This window comes from Platichthys flesus, chromosome 9 (genome assembly GCF_949316205.1).
Source record: "Platichthys flesus chromosome 9, fPlaFle2.1, whole genome shotgun sequence".
Lineage (NCBI taxonomy): Eukaryota > Metazoa > Chordata > Actinopteri > Pleuronectiformes > Pleuronectidae > Platichthys > Platichthys flesus.
Genome location: NC_084953.1, coordinates 22633518 through 22655301, shown reverse-complemented (window position 1 = coordinate 22655301; position 21784 = coordinate 22633518). Strand labels below are relative to the sequence as shown.

Sequence of the window (21784 nt, the reverse complement as noted above, 5' to 3'; positions counted from 1 at the left end):
TAAACTGGTTGCTATGTGCACGGGCAGCATGTGGGACGTCTCATCTGATTAGAGGGAAGCACTTAATAATTTGAACCGAAAAAGGTGACCTTCAGTGTCAGGTGACCTCAGTGGTCTGCCACACATATGGCCCGGCAATAATACTAATGTCTGGTCCTAATGTATTTTTACAATCCCGGCCCTGGACCACTCTCCACAAATTGTTTTGGACAAATGTTGATGTGTTGTGAGAAGGCAGAGTGTACTACACTGGAACTGTTTACATGGTCAAAAGCAGTAATGTCCTGGTCAAGAGAGATGATACGGCCTTCTCTGCTTTCATCAGCACATGGCTTGTTTGTTGTGCGTGTCTGTGTTTTGTGTGTCTGTGTGTGTTCAGGTTTGGGTCAGCTCCTGAGGGGAGGGGCCCTCCAGCCAGCTCATGGCTGCATTGTAACTTAGAGTGCAATATGAGAACAGAATTAGTCACCTCGTCTCCAAGAGGAATTCGCCCACTTCAGTAATGACTCTGTCACCACCTGTGTACTGTAAATTGTCCAGTCTCACACTGCAGCCACAGAGATCCTCGCCTCACTTCCAAACCTCTGCTGCAACACAATCAGTCAAAACCTCATTCAGTCATGTATAATTTAAAGGGTTAGTCTGAAATATTTTTTTTTTCTTGCTTGTCAAATCATCTTTACGTCCATCATTAAATAAAGTTGTCTAGAAAAAGAAAAACCAATGTGTGTGGCCCTCGCAGGAATCTAACAAAAAAAATACCAATTACTTAATTAAAATGTTATTATACACTGGTGCACCTGTCGGTCACTAACGACCTGCCAGCCTTTGTGCACCCTGCCCCTGCTCTCACTGCACATGGCCGGAGTCTCCAGCCGGAGCAGATAGTCAAAAGTTAGCAAGCGAATCATGGAAACAACGTCTTCTAACAGTTAAAGGACATTCACGCCTTCCGGGTGCAAAGCTTTGACAAGACTTTTTGACTTTTTCAAAGTTAGCCTGCTCTTGCTAGCTTTTCCAGGATTACCAACCCTAGCTTTAAGGAACATTGAATAGGAGCCTGACAAACCCAATAATTCCCAGCAAAAACCAAAACACTACTGACATGAGCCTAGAATACATGTCACTGAGGTCTCTGCTTTAGCGAAGAAGCTCTCTAAAGATGTAAACCTCGTGGTGTGGTGTATCCAAATCCACCTTTATAAACCGAGAAAAAGTTGATGTACCAAATGTACAGCTGACAAGGATTCTCTTGGTTAATCACGGGTGTGATTTGCCTGTGATATTGGCAGACAGGTGTAATGTGTAGACACATATTAGTAGTAAGATACTGCACCACAGACATCATACCAGGTTATGTTCATCAAGAGTGAAATCACTTCCCACTGCCTAATGATAAATGCACCAATAATGCACCCGACCAAAACTCATTTCAACACCAATTTAAACCTCACGGACGCTTATGAAGAACAAGGCCCTTGAGTGCCCCAATGTTTACTCTCATACTAACTCTCAAGTAGATACTACCAAGATAAAGAAGAAAAGCTGCTAAGTCCATAAGAAGGTAACATTTTTGCATGCATGTTGCCTTGTTACCATTTCTGGCCACTGCTATGACGTTTACATGCTAACTTTTTAGCTGCTTCTATTTGTGATTTCAGTTTTTTACAATATTTCTCCCTTTACTTTCACTGTAAAGAACACCTTGATAAAATGCACTTATCTTGATAAAAATTATTGATGACTATTGTCTGTTGCCTAAGCCACTGTTGAATTAATAGGACTTTTAGTAAAAAGTAATGTGTACGTTTTTTTTATAATATAAGGTGACTATAATGTATAAACATTTTACACTGAAAATTCCCCAAGAATTAGCTCTGTCAAAGACCCAATTAACAAAAGATATTTAATATCAATAATTTCAGTTTTCCTTCTTTTTCACTGTACAAGAGTAAAATAAGGCCTACCACCTAAGAAAGAGTTAATTTCAGTTTAATATCCTCATTCTGACCCAATCAAAAACCCAACTTGCAGTTTGGCCCAGGTTTGACCCAGTGTTCGACATAAGCCCTTCCTCTGACCAGGGAGAGCTCAGTGCGAAGCAGCTTAATAGATTTAGATGAAAGGAGGTAGAGTCGTAGAAGCCTCAACCAGAGAGTGAGGAGAGCATCTGCTCAAAGGCCACCTCCCCACGCCCGGATCACCATCTCCAGAAGAACTCAGGCATGGAGCCTCCATCTCCACAGCTCCACACTAATTCCAGTGCCCCCGCCACACGCAGGCTAATTAAGGCCATGCATTTATTTATGACTGAGCTCATTAAACAGGGAAAAAGATGGTCGCCGCTCTGAAAACACATTAGTCCCCGAGGAAACTGCCTGTGAAGTCGCTTTCCTCAGGCTGTTTCAGGTCACAGATTCTGAATCTTTGTGACATATGAAGATACGGAGAGCTGCAGTGCCTAAACATTTTTAAAACAAAGTAAAACATCAGTTTTGAGGTGATGATGTGATGGTAGAGGACACTCTTTAAGGAAGCCATTTGACCGGGTACCATAATTACATACTTTACATTATTGACCATGGGATCAAAAGATATTCCACTTTCAGGTTCAGAGCTTTATATTTTTATTCATGAAAACTTTACATTCATATGTGCAACCTTTGATATAATGTGACAACTGCAGCAAAAATAGCAGTGATGAATCGACATAAGTCAGATGATCTCACCCTTAAAAAACACTACATTCCCCTCTTTTATACATCACTGTGGTATTTAAGTTAATTTAGGACTTTGGCAGGGTAGAGCTATGAAATCAAATAGAGGATAGTCCTCAGGTATATTTTCTCTCTCAGGAGTGTTTGTCTTTCTCACTGTCTTTGTGTGTGTGTGTGTGTGTGTGTGTGTGTGTGTGTGTGTGTGTGTGTGTGTGTGTGTGAGTGTGTGTGTGTGTGTGTGTGTGTAAAGGGCATAGACAGAGAGATCTAGCGCAGATCCTACTCCCTTCCTTATAATTGCAAAGATAATGCCAAATCATACAGTCTTCTGCTGAGACAACTGGCAGCTTGATTTAGTGCTCTTTAATGGCTCCAAATTTGCACCGTTGAGCTCCTCATCTGGACTGGAATCAGAATACCATCGCTTCCTATTTATTATCAACAAAAAGTTGACGAGTCACCAAAAAACACCATGAATCCGACCCAGTTGCTGTTTGCTGTTTGCACAGTAAAAAACTGACTTTCCAGATTTCATGAAATATTCTACTGACAAGAAAATGTCACGACTGAGGGTGAACTGTGTCAGGGTTGGATGGGCCACAAGTTTGAGAATATAGAGTTACCGATCTCTGTAGGCTACTCTGCCTGAAACTAGCAGTTTGAAGCTACATTAGCTGCTACTAGTATAACAAACAGTGGTATTCTAAATTGAGATATCCATAAGAAGATTATTTGTGGTTTTAAGAAACAAAACCAATCACGACGTAGTTGTATATCTCCTCTTTGTGTCGTCTCTGAGCCTCTCTTCTGACTGGGCGACACGCAGCCAGGCCAACCACAGATGTAGGCCTATCATTGTGTAGATTAGCAAAATTTATTGATATTTGCTAATTGTTTCTGGTCTTTTTTCTCTTCTCTCCCCTCTTTTCAACCCACATCTCCTCTCTCCTCCATTTTGCTCCAAATCAGGGTGGACAGGGGTTCTGGGTGGGGGCAGCTGGGTCATGTCTCTGGGAGGAGGCTATATAGTGATGACATCATGAAATCATACAAGTCTTGATTGCTTGATTGTCAGAGATGTCTGCCTTTCTCCATAGATTGAGCTCAGAGAATTTATACAGAATCTTCACCTGCTTTTTAATAAACAGGAATGTGGAAAACTAATTGTGGGGAAAACCTTGTGCCTTGTAATGCATAATCTTATAAACAATACACAATAAATACATTCTAAGATTCAATAATAAATAGTTTTTGTATTTATAGGTAGTATTTGTTAAGATTGGACTCTTGGGATACTCATTACGATGCGCTTGCACTGATGCAGGCAAAAAAGGGCTGAAATCAATCCTCAGGATACCCAGTCGGCACTTCATTTTGGATGTCTAATAAACAACAGCATTTGGTGACCTTTTGGCGTTCTTATGGGGAATTTAACCTCCTGCTCAGAGCTGCACCATGCTGGTGGCTCCAGCAGACAGGAGCATGATGTGCACTGGAACTCAGATGGGGACTCTTTCTGCGGGCATCACAGGACGCCTGCACAAGAACGATGATATCACACGTTGAGGTCCTCTGATTCAACGGACAGTGCGAGACCCCGAGCCTGCCAGTGTTTTCCTTTGATCATCTAGAGTCACAGACGGTGTGTAGGAGTCTATTGTGTGTGTGTGTGTGTGTGTGTGTGTGTGTGTGTGTGTGTGTGTGCATGTGTGTGTGTGTGTGTGTGTGCATGCATGTGTGTGTGTGTGAGACAGAGAGAGTCGTGGTGGGTGGGGTGTAGGGGCGAACTCTCCACTCTCTGTAGGACTCTGTGCAAGATGCTTTCAACAGCAGGCAAACTGGTTCTGCACTTATTGTGAGAGGAAGCTCTGAGTGTTTAGAGTACTCAGCCCACTTAATGCATTATTATTGTTACTACATTCTTGAGGAGAATGGGGGAAAATGGAGCAAGGAATGCTTTTCAAGAGTCAAATCAGTAAAAGGAGAGGAGGTGTGTGTGTGTGTGTGTGTGTGTGTGTGTGTGTGTGTGCGTGTGCGTGTGTGTGTGTGTGAATGCGGGTAAACATAACATTAATGTCATTCCTTTTGTATTTATGCTCATTTTTTTCATTAACATCACATAAAAGCCGCCTGCGCCCAGATGGCATGTTTTTAATATTCTCTAGCCAAACAAACATTTACTTCAATGGATCCCGTTCATTTTGTGTATTTTATTTTTAATCTGTGAAAAAGTTGACGACCTTACTTGTTTATCAATGTTCTAATCTTCTAAAAGTTCTTCCTGATGTCAATGACAGGGAAGTTCAATTTAAAAAAAAGTGACAAATTATATATTTCTTTATGTTAGAGAAAGTCTGTGATACTTTTTCACATGTGAAAAGATAGATCTATTCATTAATTTGTTGTATCAAGAAACACTGCAGCATGTTAACAATTTCCACTTGTATAGTAAGTGTGGCTTTAAAAAGATAAGAGTCCTGAGGGCAGGAGTTTCTCTTGCTGCATTACGAGTACATTTCCACTGCAAAGGACATCTAAGCGTAAAGTGAGCCGCTTTTTGTCAGGAGGTAAGAAGCCTTTTAGCAGTAAAAGGCAAAGCTTCAACAGGGCTTCTTGCACCAGAGTTCACAGCATACATAATGGACAGGATAGAGTTACCTGCTACTTTAGGCCAAACACTGCCAATAATTGCCCGACCAATATTTGCATGTCCCTCTCTGTGTTATCGAGCCCCCTGCTAAGTAACTGAGCACCCAACTCAAGCCCTATTTTAAGTTGTTGGCTGATTCCACAGCGAACTAAAACAAGACAATTCTGAACCACAATTCATGCCATTCATTTATTTACCTTTTTTCAGGGGCTTTAGGGGATTTTCAGGGTTCATTGACAGCTGGGATCCTGGACGACTGAAGACACACCCATGCAGTAGATGCTTGGTCTAGACCTGACAGATGTTAACTGTCCCAGAAATAAGATTTAAATACATTCATAGGTGCTGAGCTGCAGAGTATCCCTCCTGACTCCAGTCCATATTAAATACCTTTGTATCATTATATTTTGACATGTATTAGGTTTTGGAATTCCAAAAAATAAGACAGTTCAGTCAGTTCAGTCTTAGATGAATAGTTTGCCCAGGTTATGACAAAATCTGATCACAGATTGGTGGTGGGAGGCTTTGAATAATGAAAATATTTCTCCCTATCTAATCTTGTGTAATTTTTTGCTGAACATAAATCATTAACTGCTCTTAAGAACACAATTATTAACAATATAGCTTACGTTTCAGTTAAGAAATAGTTGAATACCATCGTAATCAAAAATGTCAATCAACCTACCATGGTCAAATCTTAAACAAAGGTCTATTAATTCAGCTATATTGTGGTAGATATACAGTCATTGAGGCACAACAATAGTTTTCTGGTTGAATGTTCAGCTCAAGTCTAGAAGGCCCTACAAGTCATTATCAGAGTAACATGAATCAGAATAAGTTCAAGTATTGCACATCTTTAGCATACCACCCAGAAATCCACTAGAAAGCAGAAAATAACATCTACTTAAACCAAAATTGACTTGGGGTGGAACTTCAGCTATGTATTTGCTTCTTAGAATATAAACAATGTTGTCCATCTCCAGTAGGCTGCCCCTATCAACGACTTTGGGCCCCAAAAACCACAACGCCAAATTCCTATTCACTTATATTTGAGCAACCAACGTGTGTGGCTATTTGCGCTCCAAAATTTGGTCACCCCCGACAAAATCTCACTCCGAGGTTTTTTGAAAAGTTGGCAGCTCTGTAATTGCGTCGAAAAGAATTCTGAAAAAGCCACGTCAGTCAATCAGTTTAAATGTAAGCAATCAACCGAACAACTAATGGTACTTGTCAAAAAACATTCAGCTGAAGAACAATTTCATCTTGATCACCCCCTGCTGGATAGCTACAGTATCAGTTATAAACCCTAAAAAAAACATGTTTACTACCCACAAACTGAGGTGTGCGTCTCAAACTAAGTTTTGGCATTTCACGTTTGTGGTTGGCGTTCCTCTGGACCTGAGCGTGGTATGGTACGGCCACTGTTAGCTGCTTAGTTGCTTCAGCTAACAGATAGCTATTGTGTCTCAAAGTGCCCAACATCACTGAATTGAATGTATTCATTAAATCCTGATTATGTTTGTTATGAGGACGGTGCCACCTGTGGTGCCAAGCTGCTGTTCCATCGAGGGATTTCAAGTGAAAGGAACTTGTGGTAGAAGATACTACAGGCTACAGTGTGAGAGATTCATATTCAGTAGAGGCTTTTGGTTCAGGACATGAATGTGGAAGCAGACATCTGCTGCAAAACTAAAGAAGGGAGTTGTAGACAAAAACAACCTCTTCCCGGCCTGAAAGCCTTTATGTTGTCCATAAATAAATCGGTGAAATGTGTTGAAGTTATTATCATAAAGCATCTGGAAGCTGTTTTGTATATTATTTTCGAAACAGTGAACAAACAGAGAGTGAACACTGGTTTGGCAAAAATCGTCATTTCAATCAAATAAAATTCATGACGACCACAACATCTACTCTGCCATAAAAACCTCCCAATCACACCGAGGTAATGATAATGAAAAGCGTTCTGCAGAATGAAGACATAAAATAATTACAAGTAAATACAAGGTGACTAATCATAAGTGATCTAGTTGTGGTGCATCAGGAGACTCCCTGGCGTGAGCAGGAAGGAGCTGGAGTTGAAGCAACATGATTTCCCTCAGGCAGACATGCCATTTAAGTGTGCTTCATTGTTGTGGGTGAGATCCATTAGCTCTCTCTTGTTTGCCCCATCAAAACAAATACTAACATATGGATTTTATACGAAATGGGGGGTTTAAAAAAATATTTTCAGCAAATCTTTAAGTCAGCAATTTGGATCTGTGTGCACACACGTGTGCAGCTTGTGTATATTAACGTGTGTGCGTGGATATGTGTGTTTGTGTGAGTAAACAGCTTAATGGAAGCAAGCGGATTTCATAATGGAAAAGGCTGATGTCAGTGTAGCACGAAACTGTGTTGTTCTGAAGTGGATTAAATGGAGGTCACTTAAAAAATCAAGCACAAACTCAACTTAAAGGATAATTCATTTTTAAATATCTGATACTTGGAGGCTTCTCTGGCCTGAGAGTCAATTAATAAGCAGGTGACAGTGGAATGCATGTTCAGATTCTCTGGTTATCACCTCTGAAACATCAGCCATGAATGACAAATCATCCTAAAAGTCCTTAAATCGAATGCATCAGTTAAGCTAAAGGGGGATGATGGTTTTGAAGCATTTTGCAGTCATCTGAGTATTAATGCTGACTGCATTTGATGACGTTTCAATAGCTATTCCCCCAAAATTCCAGTTTTAAGTCGTTTCGTTGAGCCTCCAGCCAAAGCTCCACTTGAATGTCACATGAAAGAGCAGAATTATCCCTTGGTATTGCTTTTATTTTTTTATTTTTATAAATCTGGCCGTATTGTTTTTATGCATTTGCAATGAGATTCAGCTCCTGGAGTGAGGTTGTTAAGTTGAGCCCTAATGTTTCTCAGTGACATGTCGGGGGAGTCCGGAGATGGATTTCAGAGAGAACTATAAATTTGTATATATTAGTTTGTCAAAAATACATTTATCCTCCAAACATCTACCCTTAAATTTAATACAATTTTAAATTATTTTTTTTTCTTTATGTTGGTGCCTCTGTTTCCTGAGCTGATGAGTCTGGTGTTATGCTGTTTACTATTCCTCATTTGCATCAACTGTACGTAAGGCCAGAAATCTGCATCTGTTGTATCTGGGTGTTCAACTGCATCTATTTAGCCATCATACAAATTGGCATCAGACCTCTTCCAACAATCTAAAAACACTAGTAGAGTTAGGACCCTTGTCTCAACATGATCTTGAAATGTTTGTCATATCTGGAGCAGGTAAGACCTGTTTAAGTCAGACTCAGGTCTGTTAAACAAAGTCCCTCAGCCACTACAACACAAAAGTCAACATCCAGACCTTTTTACCAAATTATTATATTACACTCCACTCTGAAGTAAATAGTCATGCACATGTCAAAAACTGCTACAGGTCTAGAAACCCCATTAACTGAGCTGTGAACAAACTATATTTCTCTCACTTTGTGCATTTGAAACTTCCTGAAAACTTCTTTGTCAGTTCAACACAAAGCAACTATGATAGTGGAAGTGTTTACTTCCACCTGCCCGTTAACATGAGCAACTGTCTACTTGTAACCTCTTCAAAACCTACCTATTTACTGATTTACTGAACTTTTATATCCTCTTTGGTTTCACTGTTCGTCTCATTTTAATGTTTTCAGGAGTTGAATTTTCTGTGTATGAAACAAATATAAATAAATACACAGGACCCTTTTTTTGGAACATTGAGGAATCTAAATGTGGAGGGCTTTGCTTTGGGAGATGGCCTCAGACACTGACATGCAAAACAGACAAGTTTCTCTGCAGATATGCAACATTTTTGAAGCATTCAAATTCTGACTTTTTCGGCGTCTTTCCTCTTTTTTCTGAGCTGATTTCTGCATGAAAGTCTTATCCCGTACAGCACCATTGTTTCAGCTACAGCAGCAGCTCATGAGGGGCCCCCAGACTCGGCAGATAAGCGCATCAGCCATTACCGGGTCCCTCCTTCAAACCTATTAGGTCTTGCAAGGACTTCAAACACCAATTTGTTCTGCAAATAGCCCATTCAATTTGTGGCTGCCAAAGAGAGACACCTCTCTCCCTCTCCGCAGTAATTGAATCTTCAAAGGGACATTTTCCTATATTTCTGTCAGGTATTAGAGTGATAAATAGAAAACGGTCATTTGAACAGAAAGAGAGGATACATGTTTATCCATTTTCAGTTAGACGCTCATCATGCGCCTCGATTATTGCGAGGGTGGAAATTGAATGGCGGCGCTGCAGGATCCTCAATAGAGGATTTTCAGTGGTGAGGCAAGTAACGCACTGATGAGGCCTTCCCTCATGAAAGATAAATTCTTGGGCACTTGGCTAATGGGATCTTGTAGTAATTACGTAATTCAGACATAAAGACGCCGCGGAAATGGTTCCCTGGTAAAAACAAGGGACTCGACAACATTGTGACACTCATTTTCAATAGAGATGCAGTGTATGAAGTCTGACTCTTATCTCATATGAGCCAAATTTGAGCAAACCGCAACCTTGAGCACTTGTTCTGAAGCTTTACAATGAATTTACAGAGGCTTTTAAATCTTACATATTTTTTATTAATTAAATACACCATACTGGAGCAAATGTCTCGGAAAATATCACAAGTAATTTCTCTTTCATTCAGCATTTATATGTTGGCGATGATCTCTACATTACTGACTATGAGCAAATTTCTTCAGTTTGCCACAGGTTCAGGTTTGAAGGGGAGGGGGAACTGGAACCAAGTGTGCAGAGTTTGAATGTACTGTAGCCACGCCTGGACAACGACATTTACATGCATACTGTACATACATGGTAGTTATATAAATACACCTAGAGTGCTCATGATTTGTTTTCCACAAAAAGCAACAGATTATTTTTTTAAACCCCATCTTTTCTATACATATACCACCAAAGAAAACAAAAAACATTCCCCTTTGACAACACTTAAAATATATAAAGTGAAAACACCATGTTGTTGGGAAATGAAGATAGAAAAGGAAGAGAGGAAAAATGAAAAGGTCCCGGTTTTCCCCACAATGTCTACAAATATGCAGAGTTGAAAAGCCTGCATCTCTTTAACCTCATTAGTCTTTTTTCTCCTTCCCTCACTTCAGTCACATCATCCTCCTGTGTGTTATTTAATTTTCTCTTCCCGAAGAGTCCCCTTGGAGTCTGATTCGTCTCCGGTCTTTTTTATTCCAAGGTCACGAAGTCCTCAGCATCCTGATTCAGGTGCGGTTAAGTGCAAGTATCCACCCATATTTGGGGAAAAGCCAAGTTTGAAGGCTGAGCGTTGGGGTGTGGGGTTGCAGAAATAAAAGTCAGGTTACTTGTAAGATGGGTAGAGGATTCCTTTTAGGGCAAAGGGCCTGGGAGCACAGCTAAAAGGCTGGGGTGTTGCTGATCCACGCTGTCTTGGGTGACAATGAGTAAGGGCTAAAATGAAGGCACACATCCTGCTTCCTGCACAGCTCCCGCTTAACACACCTGAATAGTGAGAGATAAAAAAAATAAAACAATTAAAAATTCTGGGCTGTCATTAAGGGCATCAGTTCACAAAATGCCATCAATGTTTCACTGTGATAAATCAACTTTCCACCAGCTTCGCAGTTTAATTTATTGATCAGCCAGGCTTCGGAAACCATCTGGTGTCCCATTTACTCTGCCTAAACTTAAAAGTGCATTCATGAAGCGACTCTCTATAATTAGAATCGCGCACTAACATAACTGCAGGAGGTGATCCTGCAAAACAGAAAAATGTAGGGGAGTAAAGACAATTATCTGTCTGGGCTCCACCAGCATCTAACTTTTTCATCTTTCTTGTTTTTTCTTCATGATTTTAAGGGCCGATTTACTTTTCCCTTCATCCCTCAAATCACTAGGAGGGCTTCAGTCTATTAGTAATTGCAAGCTCCTACTTGGGGGCTAATTAAAGTGACTGACGCTGGGAGGGTCTCACTCCCCTGGGTCAAAGCAGCTCTGTATGAGAGAGGTAATTTGTCTATTCTGAACAAAGAGATTAGGACGAAGCTGGGAAGAAAGCTTAATAAATGAGCATCAAATACCCTATGCCATGAACGCAGACAACACCAATTATGTCACAGCTAAATTGCTGATAATCAAAACAATGGTCACTAGATAACCCTGTGTTTCTATGACTGATTCATTTTCTCCTCTGCTAAACCAGCCTCTGCACTCACTTTATACATGAGGTACTGTATATTGATTTTGGGAGCCACTATCCTACTGCAAGTCTGTGTTGTTTCAGGCCGTCCACCTTCTGCACTTGCGCGAGAGCCGAGACTGTTAGTGCGACGAAGTGCGTCAGCAGCGGGGTAATTCTCGTTATTTCACTCAGAGATAACAAAAGCATCCTGAGACTGTTCCCACTGAGCGATGTGTCTCTGTTTATTTAATAATTCTCTCTCTGGTATAATTAAAGCACCAGGGCCAATATTCAGATTGCATTTTAGCATCAATAATTCAGCAGTTTTCACTACAATTGATGTTAGCGCATTAATAAACAATGAGGCCTCATATTTACTATGCCAGCCATGCTACAAGAGACATCGGGGTGGGGGGGTGGGAGTAAGGACTTAAACAGACATTTAAAATTAAGCTAGATAATGCAACAGCTTTCAATTTGAATGTGAGTAGCTCTAAGAGCTCTAAGAGCTGATTTGTAAAAGTGACAAGCCCTTAAAAGGCCCGTGACATGGAGGAAGGGAGGGTGGGGTGCAGGGGGGCTTAATGGAGTTCTACCTCTCTTCTACTCACAAAACCACTCAAGGTGAAATGCATGCTCCCAACAACATAATTCCTCTTTCAGTCAGACTCTGACACACTCCAAACACCTCCCATATCTCTCTGTGTGCTGTGTGTGCAGACAAGGTATCAATAAAGCTCCTTGTTGTGAGGCAAAAATGATTATATCTCCTGCGGGCAGAATGAAGCTATCCTGAAGAATGAAGTTATCCTTCGTATATGATTAGGCCTTCTGTTTTGCTTTCACTGGAGGCATCAAGATCAAATCAGGGGAAGCCATGATGATAGCTTTCATGATATACTGGCTGCTGCAGCTTGCAGTCTGTGTTCAACCTCTGGTCCTGGATACATATTTTTGGCCTTGGGAGTAATAACTTAGCCCAGGTGATCCCAGTCTTGTTGATGGAGTAGTCAAATGCAGTTTTAAACACTCTCTATTAATGGCAACGTGTCATTTTTCTCCACAATTGGAAGTCTGGCTCGGGACAGAAGATAAATTTAAGATGAGTCAAAATATGTATCTGCTCACAACAAACTGAGCGTGAGGACAGCGTTACAAAAAAATCATTTTCACATGTTTTGTGCTGACGGTTAATACAGATTTTCTGAGTGCATGTCCTCCGACAAGAATGATGGAAAAATCCATTGGCTGTCTAAAAATAAAATTCATCTCTGCTCTGTAAGATTTAATATCTGCTGCATGCCTTGCAGTGGAGTTGAATCGACGACATCAATATAAACAGGGTGAAAAATGTTGGCTTGAATATTACAGATGTTTTTCTTTTCCTGCAAATGACTCGAGGTGACTGATGACAAGCTTTTACTGACTTGTTCTTTACTTTGAAATCACCAGGCTTCTGCCCAACAAACAACTAAGAACTGCAGAACACCCCCCCACTCCTATCATGTATCACCGGTGCAGAGAAAACAAGGGTACTGGGAAGAAGGTGACGAATCATACCTTCTGGTCGGGCAGTAGCGGGTTCGTCTGCAGTGAACTCAAGTGGCCGTTGATGAGTGCTGTGGGTCTGTCATGTTCACAGAACAGGCTGCCATTGATGTAGTGGAACCGGTCCCCCGGGACGAGCCGGTTCCGGCAGGTGGAACATGCGAAACACTGCGGGAGAGGGGGCAGGAGGAAAAGCAATGACAACCAGGACTGAGGACCACAAAGCACAGCTCATCCCATAATGTAATAACACCTCAGAGCAAACACTTGTGAAGGGAAACGCACTGACATGTTCACATTTATGTGCAGAAGCTTGGTTAGAGTTGTAAAATAAAGATACAATTACTTAACAGCAATTTGTGGCTTTCCCTGATAAATAAAATGAAGATTAATCCTATAAATTGGCAAGAATTAATAAAAAAAAAAGAATTTACTAAAGTACAAAGTTATTTATTTATTTGTCAAACCAACAATTGAGTTCGATGCAATATTAAATTTAATTAAAATATAAACAGTGTTTCCACTAAGGTTTTTTTAGGGGGAGGAAGCCAACCCTTGAACATAGGTGGTGCACATGTGTAGTAAACAGGCAGTCAGAGTGAATATCCGAGGATAAAAAACATGTAGCTAGTTCAATCTTCCCCTTTCGCCTTGAGCTACGCTGCAGAAACTTGCTTGCCTTCGCCGATGATAACACTTCCTGTATCTGACATTTTAAATTAACGCCAATCTGCTGACTTTTGTCATTTTGATTTGACAACATTACAGCAGCAGCACTAATAAGTAAATGTCTGAAGTGGACACATTGATACAATGTGACAAAAAAAGAGCATTTCTCACATTACAGAAGATGATGGGTAATGTCAAATGTAAGTGTATATCAAAATAGTTGTCAATTTAATATCAATTAAGTTTTAGATAACTCAAATAATTTGATTGATTGACTTGGTCTGTAAAAATTACTAATATAGTTATTCAAAATCCACAGCAGTTTTATTGTGCTACTCAAGCATTATGTAATTCTCTAATTTCCAAAACAACAAAGCTGTTCAGACTTTTAATACAACTTTATTTATCCATACAGGCACCTTTGTGTACACCCATCCAAATCAACACATATCCACGTATTAGTTTTATAATTAAGTGTTTTACTACAAATAAAATGCTCCAAGTTAAACAGTGTGTAATGTTGTTTTTTTTTACTTTCTTTGGCTTAGGGCTATTGATAGAGGACTTGAGTTTACCTTGAGATGGTACACGTTGCCCTGTGCCCTCATCACCAGTTCACTGGATGGAATGGACTGGCCACAAGCGCTGCAAGCTCCGCTGTTTCCAAATAATCTGAGAGAAAGGGAAGAAAAACGAAAAAGAGCAAATGTTACGATGGAACCACTGTATGCATCTGCATAGATTTAGCCTTGTGTAATGGACTGTGGCATCACCACTTTTGACTGCAGAGTATGTGACTGAATGAAAACTATATTTAGTGCCACGTTCACTATCTCCCAGCTCCATTTGTAAAGTGAAAGGAAAAACACACAAGAGAGAAAGAGAGAGAGAGAAAATCGTCAGAGCATCAACAGAAAAATGAATCTTGGAGTAGTCTGCTCTCCACAAGCATGTAGCACTGAAACTGCATATCACTTTGGGTGCACATTTTTTGCAACCTAATAATAACCTGGAACATAAGCAATCAGGACCTAAGAGGATTTGATTGTACATCCAGGTGGAGACATAGTGCTTTTGCCATTAGGACTCCTGTGAACACTCCGTCAGTGCCGTGTTTCCATTAGAAACCCGTAGCTACTCGGGTTGATATATAATGTGCATGGGTTAACCTTTTCAATCATGGTGTCAACACTTTAGATTTGCTTCTGCTCATCTCTTTCGTCCCTAACCTTCTCTCTCTCTCCCTCTCCCTCTCTCCCCTTCTTGATAATGAAATGCTTGCTCCAGCTTCCCTTCTATCTTCCTTCTGAGTCCACAATTTAGATTACTTCATCTCGGTGAGCAGCAAACTGAATGAAATTTCGATTTGAGCAGAAAGTAATTTACTGGGATCTGGACCCATTTGTCATCATATCTCACCGGGTGTTTGCTCTATCACTGCACTTTTCCTAAGCAATCAAATAAGACCACGGCATCTGACATGCTCCGGAGAGAAGGAGAGAGGGATGGAAAAAGAAAGGGATAGGGGGGATTGGTTAACACTGGTGTGTGCGCATCAGACTAAGTTGTTTGGCAAAAAAAAATTACAAGAAATGGAAAGAACAAGAGGTAAGTGTTTTGAGATATTTTTAAGAGAATAAATGCTTCCACTATCCCCACCATAACCCGTGCAATTGTTAGATATATTGACAAACAAACACGCCAGAGCTCTTTGCAAAGGGACACAGAAATGGCTTTCAATAAGACTCGGCAGAAGCAAATTTTGTCTTGGCATCATTTGTAAGGGCTCCATCAAAACTCAATTTCAGAAACTAATTAACTGGAGACTGTCGTCACAACACTGCCAATTCTCCGCTTTCACTGGGACAAACATGACAGTGGAAATGAACATATAGGCCCTGCTTTAAGAACTGCGTGCAATGTGTGTCGAGAAGCAAGACTTTCCTGCAAAGACATTTCAGCATAGCAAAGTGGCCTCATCGAAACTCAAACTTCACTAAAATTCTAAAAACATGTTCCTCTTGTTCACGTTGAATTTTGCACAACAGCCTTTTTTTGGTTAACCAGAGTGTGCAAGCTTTACCAGGTTGGTTATTTTTACCAGGGGATAGGCTCTTGATAGTTTTTGATTTAAGGAGCCAAAGCCTTTAGGTGCTCAATTAAGCGGCTATATCAGTTTGAACTTGGGCTCTAATGGTCTCTTCTGCCAGTGAACTACAACACAGAGGTGAGGTAGACACCCCAGGTCAGTTTAATTAAGGCCAAGGGACTCTTTAATTGCAATGACACATCTGGTTTCTGCTTTTCTCCTCCAAGAAAAACAGAGCATCCTACCATCTTTCTTTCTGGGGGATGGATTTATCTTGATTTATCTGTTGTCTTCCCCTTGTGGATGAGACTTTGCTACAACCAACGCTTTTGATTATATTAAATAACAAAACACAAAAACACATTTAGAGCTGTCTGTTGTCTATATAGGCAATGACTATTGGATTTCATTTCAGCACTGACTGTCAGGTAAAATATAGCATGGCTTGCTGCTAGGCTGTCTGGTAAATGCAGACCTCATTCACCAGGGCCTTTGAGTAGGGTAAAATTACCCCACAACAATGATTTCTGCAACACAGTCCATTAAAAATGCCTCTCTACATCAGCAGCCAAAGCACCTTAAAAGCACTAGGCCATATTGATACTGAAGCGGAGCTTTGCATAATGGCAAGAGCTGCATTAGAGAAAAGGGTGGAGGGGCCAGGGACAGGATGGGGAGGGGCGGGGAGATTGCAAGGATGAGGGAGGGTGCTCATGGATCTGTGTTGTGCATGTGCATGTGTTTTAGGGGGGAGGGGGATTAGGAGGTGTGGGTGTGTGCTGGGGTGGAGGGTGGTGGTGGCGGCTGCAGCAGCGGTGGGGGATCAGCCAAATTACACTTGGTTAATTCAGAGTAACAGATCTGGCCCCAAGTGAATTGAAGGCCTTGAATTAATTCTGTTATGACAAATCAAGATAAACGTTTCCCCTAAATTGCATGCGATTTAATTAATTTCTGAGATCCCAGTTTTTTCCTGGCCTAATAGTTCACATTCTCTTGTGCTGTCATAGTGCTTGAGTGGGCAGACTTCAAAGTGATATTAAATAACCAACTATTAGATTTACCTCACACGTTCTATTGGAAAAGTGCCATTTAATTACCTTGGCTTATTCAATTAAGGGGACAGCCTTCTCCCTGAATCCAGCAGCCACAAGTAAATTAATTCTCCTCTACTAGCAGCCCACAGAAATAATATTACCTACAGCTTAGTACGACATGATCCCCACAGCAAAACGCAACTTTGGCTTTTAGTTTGACGTGAAAGCTTTTGGTGGCAGCGCTGCATGAAAAACAAGCTAGTGTTTGTCCTGCGATGTTTGTGAATACTCCTACTTGATTGATTGGGAGATGGGTATCATCCCAGGCCAAGCATACATCCCATTATAGCCCTGATGTGATGCATTCTGACTTGCGCTAAATCAGAGAAGCATTTTCATATCAGATGTATGAATGAAAGTTTGGGCTTACAGCAGAAAATCTATGACATACGAGCAGTTTAGCAAGTCTATTATAAAAATGAGTCTGCCCCTTTAAGATCAAGGGGAAAAAAACTGCAGCAAATGGCCTTCACAATAATCCTTCTTCTCTCTCCGTCTTTCTCTCTTGCTCTCTCTCAAAAGCCAATTTGGTTAATTAAATGTTTTGTTTGCAGTGTGGCTCTCATTCATTTCGGACACGTCATTGGGAGCGGATACAAGCCAGGGACCAGATCTCATTAGATAAAACCCATCAGGACTAAAGGAAATGGAGGGGGACTATAATTAAAGCATTTAATTGTGTAGACTCACTGTCAGATGTTTTTTCCCCCGCTCCTATCTTTATCTCTGCAGAGATCTCATGGTTCCATAATATGCGTTTTAGCTCTTCCACCAAGCATGCTCTCATTACAAGTGGAAAGGTGTATCCACATTTTCCCCTCTTCTAATTTTAATTATGTTACAGTCCCATTATGAATGAAGTACCCCATTGACTTCCTCATCCTTTTTATGAGGTGGGTGTGAGAGCGAGCAGGCACACTTTAGATTTTGAATTATCCCTGCATATTTAATAGCAGTGTCGCATGTTGACTGTGGCGCAGGTAAATCTTTTAGAATACTCAAGTAAAAGAAATGAAGTGTGCCCAAAGTGAGATACAATAATTGACATGTATTTCAACATATACCAGTAAAAAGCCTGAAGACATAAATATGAACTGAATTGTTAAAGAATACTTGTTGATAAAAAAATAATGTAATCGATACAATTCTTTCCCCTCGGGGTGTAAACTGGGCCTTGTCCTGTCATCCTGTATTATGTTCGCACCAACCTGCTGTTGAGTGTGCCGCACCTACTACAATATTTAAAAAGCTTCTCTTTGCTATTTAACTGAGGCTTTTCTGTTAGGTTTAAAAAGACTGAAAAAAAGAAAACCTACAGCACACGCAATTCTGTAAAGCAAACAAATCCTACACGACTTGTTTTCTGTCCTCCAGTTGACCATGAACAGCAAACAGCACAGACATGCAGATGCCCTCCAGAACAAGTCTTTTACTTTGTGCTCAGTCAACAGGCCTGAGCACAAAGTCTACCTGAGAGTGTTTGACCACTCTCAGGTAGACTTTAACCATTACTTTAATAAGCACTGATGATGTACAACGAGACACATGTTCCAGGGAAATACACCCAGCCTGGAAGATTATTGCATGACCCGAAATTATCATTTTTAATTTAGCCCCGTTTGGCTTTACTTGTAGTACTATTACTAAATATATTCCAAGACTTTTAAAAGTAAACGCATTTGGTTTCTGAGAAATGGAACTTTCTTAAAATTCCACTTGTTCTTGTAACATATGAACGGAAATCTCTTCAGATAATTTTCAGTAATAACATTCAATAAAATATAATTTGCTGTGTGCATGCATTCCGAGGTCTCAGTCTCACCTGATGTAGTCGTTTCTACAAAGGATCATGCCACTTTTTGTATAGCACGACGTGCCGATTTCACCCAGCTGGGCCTGGCAGCAGGAGCACTTGAGGCATCGGCTGTGCCAGTAGCTGTCCATGGTATAAAGGAGGAAGCGGTCTGCGATTTTCCCCCCACATCCTGCACAGCGCTTCCAAGACAGAGAACCCGTGCCCACCGGCGGTGGCTGGCTGCTGCCTCCGGGATTCACCATTGTCTCTATAAACACAGACAGAAGAGATGATGAAGACGACGGCCCCAGTGATGGTGCATGTCACACCTAGAAGTCTGCGGTTCAGGATTTTACCTGATAAGTTTTGTTTGGTACACGGCGGGGTTAGGACCTGCGATGGGTCACTGCTATTGTGGAATCCCCATGTTAAAAACGTAAAAATAAAATCATGTGAGCCACACTCCACAAGTGAATTTGTCAATTATCAAATCTAAAATGTCAGCCCCTTGGAACATCTTCTTGTGTCAGTGTAGACTTCGAGCAGCTGCAGCCTGCAGCCTGCAAACCATAGCTAAGCTAAATAGCTGATCTCATTAGGGGAAAAGTTCCGAGTTCTGTTGTGCTACAAGTAATTCAGCAAACTAATCTGCCCTTGATCTCTGTCTCATCCCTGTGCGATTGCCTTCACTGGTCCTCTCATGATGAACCAGGGGCCAGAGGAACAATTGTGCTGCGCGGGCTTTTGTTGAGCTGTCCGGAGAAATTCTAAACAGCATAATACTTTGCTGCACAACTCTATACTCTAATGCACTTTGAATAGCTGGGGAGGGCGCTGCTGTTGCTCAACACAAATGGAATGGGCGGAAACAGACACTTTGACATGTTGGGTTTACCAACACTTCATGCTCGCTGGACCTTTTGACCTGAACAGCGAATATGATCTGCCTTGTGACGGTTAAACCAATATTTAACAGCGCCCTTAATAGGGACTCACACAGCAGCCTCGTTTCACCACAGACCTGCTCTAATGGTGTTAAGTGGTCTAATTTGATGAAATGCAAGGCATTTGTTTCACCTGCAAAATGAATGTGGGCTCTTTTTAACTGTAATCCTCCTCCAATTTGGTGAGGCATACTACATGCCTGGATAAAGCCAAATCTTTGTGAAATGCAGGTAGGCTAATTAGAGTTGGGGGGGGGGGGGGCGGAGGGGGCTGGGTGGGGGTGTACACACAGAAAAGCATTCAGTAAGCCCATTAGCGACGGCGGCTCTTAGGGGACAAACCATAGTGCTGATTAAATCTGATTCAAGAAGTAGACCTGAAAGTGACTCCCTGGATAAACAAGATCGTCAAGTTTCATTCAGGAGAGGAGGTTTTTTGTTTTGTTTTGCGGGAAGGAGGGAACATGAGGGTGAGGAGAGGGGAGACGGGAGAGGAGTGAGAGAGAGAGAGAGAGAGAGAGAGAGAGAGAGAGAGAGAGAGGAGAGGGAGGGGGTGGCTTTTAACTTAAATGGGCTAACTCAAGTAATTACACGGGCAGGCAATTTGGGCGCAAGTCATGGAAATAGGAGAGAGGAGCGAGGAGGGAGGTTGAGGGGGGGACATTATCAGGCTGCCATGTGCTAGAAGCTCCAGTGCGATGATTGCTGCTTCTTCAAGGGAAAAGAGAGGAAATGTGGCATCACATTAAAGAACAGGGGATAAGAAAAGGGTTACACGGACTATAAATATGAGCGCCAGCAGTCTTAGCATAAAGACACCAGTAGAACCGGGGAGGCTAGTTTCCAGAGAGAAGCGGCTATAATTAGAACAGAATAAAACACAGATGTACAGGAGTCGCAGCTCTGACAGAGACAAACACCCACCTCGCTGGAGTCTTCTCGGTGTAATGGCTGCAAAGTTGACTACTTGAACGGGGTTCCTCGGTGAAGAACAGGTAACAGCGGGAAAAGTGCAGGTAACAGCGGACACACTGGCGCGCGCGGTCGGCCTCCAGCTCCGCGCTCGCGTGTTCACTGGCAACACGCGCAGTAAAATGGAGTTATCAGATAGTATTTCCACTGGAGTTTTTTTTTTTTTTTTTTACTCTTTCACTGCTGTTGTCTTGAACAAAAGAAGTCCACCGCGGGACGTGCCGAAGCCACGACGTCCTTGAACAAACACCGGGAAGTGTCGTTAAGAAGAGGAAACGAGGCTGTGGCTCAGTGGCTGACTGACCGTCCTCCGCTCCGCTCTGCTCCGGGTCCCGTTAGTCTCTCCGCCCGCTCCCGCTGCTCTGCTCCCCGCATGTGTGGCTGACAGGAACCAACCTCCAGCTGGAGACGAGAGGAAAGAACACCCCCTTCAGCCGCGTGACGAGGACGCAGCCGCAGCCAATCCGCGCGCAGCCCATTTAGCAGGAATCTCGAGCGCGGCCAATCAGAGCGCGGCCGCTGTGTGGACTCGGACGCGCCGGAGGATGGATGGAGACGGAGGTGAGGAGACGGACCAGAGAGGTGAAGGAGAAGACAATTGGAACAAGAAGGAAACAAAAACACAGGGAATAAGATGATTTATGATCCACATGTCTGTCACTCTTTATAACTTCCAGTGATTAATGAGGGATTGAGTATCTACTCTAGTCTTTACTGCTCATAAAAAGGGGAGTTATTGGCCGTGATTGCGGATATTCATCGTGGTATAAAGCGACGGATCGCTCCTTAGTTCTGCCATCAATTGTCTCCTGTGAAACATTTATTAAATACAAGTTGCGTGGCAGCATCCGCTTGGCCACATTCACCTCACGTCTGAGTTCAATTAGTTACTGACTTAGACAGTCAGTAACTACTTAGTTTACCGAGGATGACTGCAACCTCTGGGAAATATCAAGGCCTAATAGCTGCGTAGTGGCGCCATCGTCTGTCACTGGGAATAATCGCAGCGAGGCCCTTCCTGTCGTCTCCAACCTCATTAAGCCTCAGGTCATTGGTTTCAACACCTATTAAGGCTAATCTGCAAGACCTCGATTT

At 41.8% G+C, this 21784-nt stretch overlaps 1 protein-coding gene across 2 annotated transcripts; it reads right to left on the bottom strand.

The window, feature by feature from the left end:
• Positions 1 to 9966: 9966 nt before the first annotated feature.
• On the bottom strand, positions 9967 to 21098 carry lmo4b (LIM domain only 4b). Of its 2 annotated transcripts, XM_062395476.1 has the most exons (5): positions 20642 to 21092; positions 18801 to 19041; positions 14368 to 14464; positions 13136 to 13291; positions 9967 to 10896 (listed from the first exon to the last, which is right to left on the bottom strand). In XM_062395476.1, the coding sequence occupies exons 2-5, from the start codon at positions 19034 to 19036 to the stop codon at positions 10888 to 10890; spliced, it is 498 nt and encodes a 165-aa protein (XP_062251460.1). In that variant the 5' UTR covers positions 19037 to 19041; positions 20642 to 21092; the 3' UTR covers positions 9967 to 10887. The 2 variants fall into 2 exon arrangements, with proteins under 2 accessions (XP_062251460.1, XP_062251461.1); XM_062395477.1 differs by lacking the exon at positions 9967 to 10896 and having other exon boundaries at positions 13130 to 13291; positions 20642 to 21098.
• Positions 21099 to 21784: the final 686 nt, after the last annotated feature.

What these genes read in the sequence shown, in the direction of transcription:
- lmo4b (XM_062395476.1), bottom strand. Translation starts at nt 19,036, where the DNA reads ATGGTGAATCCCGGAGGCAGCAGCCAGCCACCGCCGGTGGGCACGGGT. An exon ending in TGTAGAAACGACTACATCAG is followed by an intron (nt 14,465 to 18,800) that starts GTGAGACTGAGA and finishes CCTTTCTCTCAG; the next exon opens with ATTATTTGGAAACAGCGGAG. An exon ending in GCAACGTGTACCATCTCAAG is followed by an intron (nt 13,292 to 14,367) that starts GTAAACTCAAGT and finishes CCTCTCCCGCAG; the next exon opens with TGTTTCGCATGTTCCACCTG.